Below are 8015 nucleotides of genomic sequence, written 5' to 3' on the forward strand. Positions count from 1 at the left end.
CCTTCTACAAGCAGAGACTGGGATGGTCCTTCCACAAGCAGAGACTGAACTTTAAATTTCTTGTTATGGAGTCAGATCGTTAAAGCCTTAAGGACATATTTAGAATTAATAACTGATGTAAATTTCTATTTAGGATTAATAGTGGAGTTGTTATCTTATCAAACAAAAAGGGGGAATTGTAGATACCAAAATGCTGCTAGCGAGGATTTTCTTGCTATTTTCTAAGTCTGTGAGAGACTTTTCTCTCTCACAGAAGAGGTAGCAGAGTATGTAAACAACCAAGCCACCTGCAACCTTGAAAAGTCTGGTTTATGGTCTAGTAGAAAAATATTTTGACAATGGATGGTTTAGGATTTTAGCCAATCACCCCAAGGGGGGGGGCTGATCCTTTGTCCAATTAGACTATGAAGAAAAAAGTCTGTAAAAGAGTTTGTGAAATAATTAAATGAATAAATCTTGGTGCACAATTCCTGCCTGCTGGATCTTCTCTCCTCCTCCTCCCTATGGCTGCGGGACACAGTGATACACCCTAGGGCCCAGGCCTGCGCTAATAGACCACAATTACAAGTGAACTGCAACACAAGCAGCTAACACATTCCTCCTGTGATAAATGAGTGAACGATAAATTTTGTCTTTCGCATCTATCACTTTAACATTTAGAAGTGAGAATGTACTATGTAGAAATAGTGTTAAGGTAAAATATAGGTAAGTAAAAACAAGACTAGAGTAAATTGTAACTTCGAATGAGTGGTAACATGTTGGGAAACGTAGGAAGAAACACATGATAATAAATGTCCTTTAAGTTGAGAAATTACAGAGGTGGAAACCAAGACATCTTCAAGAAACAAAGAAGATAAACCGCATGCATCCCAGGAAGTCTGTTATCTCATCAAAACTCACACCTCCCAAAGAACCCATCAACTACAAATTAGGTTGGAGACTGAGGAGGCACCGGAGGGGGGTGCCTGCCTTCAATTCTGGAGCTACTCAGAGGACCGAGGTGGCAGTGTGCTGGCGTGTGCTGGCGCAAGGGGGCAGAGACGGAGGGGGGAAAGTTGAGTGAAGTGTAAATGACTTTCTGGGCTTAAGGACTATGTTTAAAGAAGTACTAAAGTTCACAGTAAAATGAATGGAGCCACGCCTCTAGCAATATTGCTAAGTGCTCCTGCACTGTGATATGCCTTTGTTCTACTAATAAATGCTCAATATTATGCTGCTGAAAATTCCGCTTGGGAATTCATCTTTCTCACTTCTTCCCTTAAAATCAGTTCTAAGAATTTAGTGTGAAATACATTTAGGCTTGGTCCACATTATTTTTAGTTCAAATAAACACATCTAAATTTTTTCCATCTTTCCCATTAAAGGATTTTGGTTTTGGCTCATTCTTTCAGCATTTTGCCAGCAATCTGCTCAATGCTCTTTCCTTAGGAATGAAAGCTGTAGCCTGATATTACAAAGTGTTTGGTGAAACCTTTACCATGACTCTCAAGTCGCAACATGCCAGATAATCACTGGTTTTCAAAGCTGCTTGAAGATAGAAGGAAAGCGTCAAAGGTTTATGCATGAATCAGCATCCCCTTGTCACAACGTCATGCTGCAGTGATCCTTGCAGAGCTCTAAGACTGGATTTAAAGGAGAAAAGCTCAATACTGGCTCCTGAGCCAGCAGGATGAAACATCCAAGATTGTACATATATTACTTCTGTGCTAAAACTACTGTATGAAAACGTCTTACCATTATGGCAGTTTTATAGTACTCCATAGGAGACATCTCTTTAAATGACTCTAATATCCTTTCAGTGCTAAAATTGAGAAGGGGGTTGATCCATAGTTAACTCATGTAAACACGAGTGAACTACTAAGAGACAGCAAATGTTAATCACAAAACCTAAGCAGCAGGATTCGCCTTAATCTTGTCAAGATAAGAGGAACAGGATCTTTTGAAAACCGGCACAGAGATCGCTGCATCAGCCACCGAAGAACTGTGCATGCTCCAGAAAGAAAGGTAAAAAGTGCATTGTGACAAAGACTACTGATCTTCATCAGAAAGACCCTCGAGGAAGAAGAGGAGCCTTCCTCAGTGCGCCCATCAGCGTACACAGCGCATGCATGGCACGTATGCTAATGATATTAATGACTTCCGAGAAGTAATTTCTAGAACCACTCCTATCCCAAGAATTGTGATGAATGTTCATAAATTTTACACATAATGCTGGACTGTATGGAGTGCTCTGTGTGTGTGTGTTAGGAGGAGTGATCCCCCATGCACCCAGCGCCGAATAAAGCAAATACCCGCTTCTCTGACTCTGAAGCATCTCTAGGCCTGGTTTTGGGCAATTCAAAATAGGTGAATACACATTACAACTACAGCTGAAGTTGTTGCGTAGGCAGATTGAAGAGGAAAGGATTTCATCTTCATCACTCTCCTTCTTTCTTGTTTTGACAGAATTAAGAACTTGTAAAAAATCTGATATCACTGATGCTCACCACTCTTCCAATTAGACTACGCTCACTTAGGCAACGAAGTCCAGAGCTTCGGATATCTCCCGCTTCTGCCCTAGGAATTGCTTCCAGTGCTGTACCTTTGCTCCAGCTGCGAAACCAAACCAGCAGAACCAAGGAAGTTCTCTCTGAATGAACCATTGCTCTTGAAGGCTACAACGGTAGTCATGGCAGTGAACACTGCTCTTCACTGGGCCATTCCTCTGAAAAAAAACCATGCACCACCTCTCAACCTAAACCGTTAAGCCTCCTGCTGATGCTGACTGACAAAGCGTCCAACTGCACTTAGATTCCAACAGCTACTTCCAATGACCTGTCAACAGAGCTTTGCAGACTTGCAACAGAGCAACAAACTAAAGGGGCTATGTTTCATGGCTGTTTTTCAAACATCATTGACTTATGTCCCTTTGCCAGCTTAAGTGAAGGTGGCCCATCCACCTTGGTCAAAATCAGCAGAATTTTGGCCCAATTTGTTGTTACGCAACACATCATGACACAATCTCTTGGTGTTGATGCAAAATTCCCACTGAAGTGCATGTCGTTACATGACTTAAGGCTACCTACTCACAGAGTGTCCACTCCACTGCCACACCCATTTTCTGGCCACCTTGAAATGACTGAGCTGTCTTACTGTTCCCAACATTCCTCAGGGGTACGTGACCACCATAGCCTCCCTTCTGAAGTTTAGGAACCTAAGTAGTACTAGCAATAGCAGTTTATCCAAAATCCATTTGCTCCATCAACAAACTCCGAGCAAGCGCTGAGAATTAGTTTCAAGACTTCTACATATATTTACAGGGAGCTTTTTGTTTGCTTGTTTGTTTTTAAAGCAGATGGAGTAGTGCGATGTTTCCCTGAGGCTACCAGGGCTGCGAGGCAGGCAGGCAGAGCCCTGGCATGGGTGGCACAGGGGACCCCGGGCGCTGACGGCTGCCACCAGCGCAGGCCAGCTCGGAACTGGCAGGCAGGGCTGCACCCCGCGTCTGCCACAACAGCTGCAGCTTCTGCAGCCTGAAACACAGCTGGCTCAGGGGTTCAAATTAAGAGCCAAAAACCTTTTGCTGCTCAATTTGGGGCAGAGAAAGGTCATCACTTCTAGCATGGCATAAGCCTGCCACTACATTTCTGTGAAGGAAAATCACCTTGTGTAAGAGACGGTCCAAAGATCCCTCATCTGCCTCACGATCATCGCCGAGAACAGAGACTGAGCACAGGAGTCCTGGCCCTGCTGAGGTGGGATGTCTGCCGAGTGTTGCCTAGGGGTGTGCCCGCTGGGAACTGGTACGCATTCCTGAGGAAAATTAGTGCAGGTCGCAATGGACTGCGCCGTTCTTGCTGCCCAGGCGGGAAGGACTGCGCCGAAGCGGAAAGGAACGACCTGCCCTGCACACCTGTCCTGCACACCGGTCTTGTGCGTCTGTCCTGTACCTGTTTCCCAAAGCAACAGACTCCACAACAATGGCTGTAAATTTCCCAACCTCTTGGCCAGTTGCCCCTCGCTTCTGAAAAGGACTATAAAGGGACTCTCTGAAATAACCAAGTCGGAGAGATCTCCCCCACGGAAAGAAGACGAATCTATTGGCGGAAGACCACGAGGACTTCGTCTCATCCGTTGGTAGCTATTGCCCCCCCCCCCCCTCTTTTTCTTCCTCCCTACTTTGTCTCTCTCTCTCTCTCCCTTTCTCTCTTCTATTGCATTACTGTGTTGTGGGCACTTAATAAAGGTGCACTGTTTTGATTTAAACTGAAATTTCTTGTGTCCTTTTTACACTCTGAGATCTATAAACGAACCATCACGACCCCCGCTTGCATTAGCGGATCGTGACATTAAACTGGCGTCACGGACAGGATCTGACAGACAGAAGGGGTTGCAAGGTTGTGTGTAGTCTGTAATAGGGGAAGGACGTTTCACTCCAGCCGCACCTAGCCCGACACCCCAAAAGGGGTGAGCGGTGTCTAGAAAGCAAGGGGGGTGACTCGAATTTCCCGCAAACTGCACACGCCTGGGTGAAAAGCACCCCATACTCAGTTGAGGGCTCTGTCTTCAGATTTTTTGCAAAGGATCTCTTAGTGTAAAAGGAGGAACTGTGTTTTTTGGTGTGTGCATGAATTTGGACTGCTTGGTGTAGTGAAGAGACAACCATAAGTAACTTAAGGAGTACCTCCCAAGCAGATTTGGTCTCTTCACCCACCCAGGGAAGTGAAGGGAGACACAGCGAAGCTGTGTGTGTGTCGCAGTGTGTAATTAACTTTACCTCCTTGTGGTGGTTTTGATCCTGTCATAAAATGACTGAAAACCCCAGTGCAAAAGTTAAAGCTGCGTTTTATGCTCTGCTAGCAAAACATAATGCCCGGCCCTCTCCGGGAGGGGAAGAATGGGCTCAAAATAACTGGTTTAATTTAGATTATGTGACTGATAGAGTATATTCTTTACAACATGAGACTAGATTTAAATTTGGCCGAAATAAAACCATAATCTGCTCTGTTTTAGGGGCATGCCTTGCGGCAGCCATAGATCATCGCTCAAAGCGATGTACTGAAGAGAAAGCGATCATAGATTCCCTTCAAAGCCTAGTGGAAATTTTACAAAAACAATTAGATGAAGAAAAAAATAAAAATCACTTGCTAGAGGCTGCTTTAAAAGAGGAATATTTTAGAAATTCGAAAAATGCTGACTCACCAAAAGAGACAGAGGAAAAGGAAACTCCTCACATTGACCAAATATACCCCCAAAAAGAACTAATACTAGTAAAAAATTGTGGAGAAAACTGCTGCCCTCGTGTGAGACCTCTGATTAAAACTGAATATAATTATATCAATGATGAAGATTTTGAACCGCATATCACCACTAAACAAATACCATACAGTGCTGTTGAATTAGCTAGATTAAAAAAGGAGTATGGGCGGCTTCCCCACGAATCTGAGACAGAATATGTCTTCCGAGTGTCTCTCACCGGAGGAGACCAAATTCAATTAACTGAACAGGAGGCCAGTGGATACTGGGGACATGGAGTTTTCTTGACAACAGGAGACAAACGTGGCACGTGGTCCCTGACTCAGCGTGCAGCCTTCTGGGCCGGGGGACTCAATCCTTTAGAAAGGGGAGACCCTTTAGCTATAATTGGTACCCCCGAGCAACTCCTAGAAAGTGTCCACAAAGCTGCCTGTTTGCAAATGATCCATGAAAGAAAATTAACTCCTGGATATGAATCCCCCATGCAATTACCTGTTAAACCTGCACTGATGACCCCTTTAATTCGAGGCCTTCCAGAATCACTCAAACCTACAGCAATTGCCCTTCAAAAAACCATAGCGGCTGTAGGTCCCGTAGAAAGGCTAGATAGATTCCTTGGAAACCCAAGCGACCAAACTGGATCTACCGATCCTGGGTTTACTCCCTATTCAACCCCCTCTCAGCCGCCAGGTTCACAATCGAATTCACCTGCGGGTGATCGCAAAGTTTGGACATGGAGTGAAGTTGCAAAAGATCTGATTGATTACAGTAGAAAATATGGACCTATAAAAATTCCAGAAGAAAAATTAGACAAAACAAAAGGTGTCAGGTACATTCGGGCTCCTCATGGCGAAAAGCCAGAGAATGTAAAACAGATCTCTAACCGTCAGTATTGGTGGTTATTAGGCATCAAAAAGGGGGTCCCCAGAGATGTGATGGATGGCTTACCCCTTGATAAATTGAGTAAGGTAGTGTCTAACTGGCACTGCCGAAAACCCGTTCTACCAAATCCATCAGTTCAACCCAGTGCACCCCTCCTCCCTCAGAATCTGGGCAGTGAGTCAGACCAACCACTCCCTCAAAGTCTGTGCAGTGAGCCAAAACAACCTCTCCCTCAAAACCAGGGAAACTAGACCCTCCGTCTCTTGTCAGTGAGCGAAGAGATGGAGCATGGGTATACCTGAGAAGGCTCACTAAAAATAAAAAGGGAGATATAATGATCACAGCTATTACAGGCCCTAAACGGGCACCTGTAACTTTTCTAATTGACACTGGGGCACAAATTTCTGCGCTGACAAAGAAAGATGCCCAGAGATGTGGAATTGTCCCAACAAAGAACCGATATTGTGTTTTAAATGCCTTAGGAACGACAGAATCTATGAATGTAGCCCTAGTTAAGCTCATTTTACCTGGGGAAGAAAATCAACTCTCTATTAATATGGTGATTGGAAATATCCCAACCAATCTATTAGGGATGAATGCCCTCGTTGGGAGGCAGTGGGAGGACTCAGAGGGTCTCCTGTGGTCTTTTGGCACACCACGTTTTAACATCAGACTGCTCGAAGCCGCACCCTCCCTACCATTCAGCAAAGTAACTAATGTGAAACAATACCCCCTCCCCCTGGGTGCCAAAGAGGGCATCAAGCCAGTGATACAGGAGCTGCGAGAACAAGGAGTAATAGTTAATACTCATTCTCCTTTCAATTCTCCGGTGTGGCCAGTGCGAAAGCCTAATGGGAAGTGGAGGCTGACAATTGATTTTCGCAGGCTAAATGCCAACACAGACCCTCTCACAGCAGCTGTCCCAAATCTAGCAGAATTGATAACACTAATTCAAGAAAAAGCTCATTCAATTATGGCAACTATAGATGTCAAAGATATGTTTTTTATGATACCTTTACAGCCAGAAGACATGGACCGTTTTGCTTTCACATGGGAAGGACAGCAATACACTTTCACTAGGCTTCCCCAAGGGTACAAACATTCCCCCACCCTGGCTCATCACGCTTTAGCCCAGGAGTTAGAAAAAATACCCAAAGCTGACAATGTGACTGTTTATCAATACATTGATGATATCCTTGTGGGAGGAGATGAAATAGAAGAAGTGAGAGATACCCAACAAAGAATAATCTCCCACTTAGAAAGCCTTGATTTGCAAATTCCCTCAGAAAAAATCCAAAATCCTTCACATGAAGTGAAATTTTTGGGAATTTGGTGGAAAGGAGGTATGACATGTATCCCACCTGATACCCTAACCTCTTTAGATCAGATTAAAATGCCTGAATCCAAAAAAGATCTCCAACATGCTTTAGGATTATTAGTGTTCTGGAGAAAACACATCCCAGATTTTTCCATAATTGCCAGACCTCTTTATAACTTGTTAAGAAAAGGGATAAAATGGGAATGGAGTGCTTCTCAAGAAGAAGCATTGCAATTGTTGATTTTTGAAGCAACAGCTCACCAAGCCCTGGGCCCTATTCACCCTACAGATCCTTTCCAGGTGGAATGGGGATTTGCCTCTTCAGGGCTGTCAGTACACATATGGCAGCGGGGTCCTGAGGGTCCAACGAGGCCTGTAGGTTTTTACTCTCGTGGCTTTAAAGATGCTGAAAAAAGGTACACTACCTGGGAAAAAGGATTATTTGTGGTTAGCTTAGCTCTCATAGAAGTGGAGAAGATTGCACGACAACAACCAATTGTTTTGAGAGGCCCTTTCAAAGTTATTAAGGCAGTCTCTACTGGGACCCCCCCACCTGACGGGGTGGCCCAGAGGGCCTCAG

At 44.4% G+C, this 8015-nt stretch overlaps 1 protein-coding gene across 1 annotated transcript; it reads left to right on the forward strand.

Moving 5' to 3' along the window:
* The first annotated feature begins 4133 nt into the window (after nt 1-4133).
* On the forward strand, nt 4134-6644 carry LOC138100581 (uncharacterized). Its single transcript, XM_068998450.1, has one exon. The coding sequence runs from the start codon at nt 4788-4790 to the stop codon at nt 6366-6368; it is 1581 nt and encodes a 526-aa protein (XP_068854551.1). The 5' UTR covers nt 4134-4787; the 3' UTR covers nt 6369-6644.
* The last annotated feature ends 1371 nt before the right edge of the window (nt 6645-8015 follow it).

Source organism: Aphelocoma coerulescens, unplaced genomic scaffold (assembly GCF_041296385.1).
Source record: "Aphelocoma coerulescens isolate FSJ_1873_10779 unplaced genomic scaffold, UR_Acoe_1.0 HiC_scaffold_114, whole genome shotgun sequence".
Classification (NCBI taxonomy): domain Eukaryota; kingdom Metazoa; phylum Chordata; class Aves; order Passeriformes; family Corvidae; genus Aphelocoma; species Aphelocoma coerulescens.

Coding starts and splice junctions, on each gene's coding strand:
- LOC138100581 (XM_068998450.1), top strand. CDS start 4,788: ATGACTGAAAACCCCAGTGCAAAAGTTAAAGCTGCGTTTTATGCTCTG.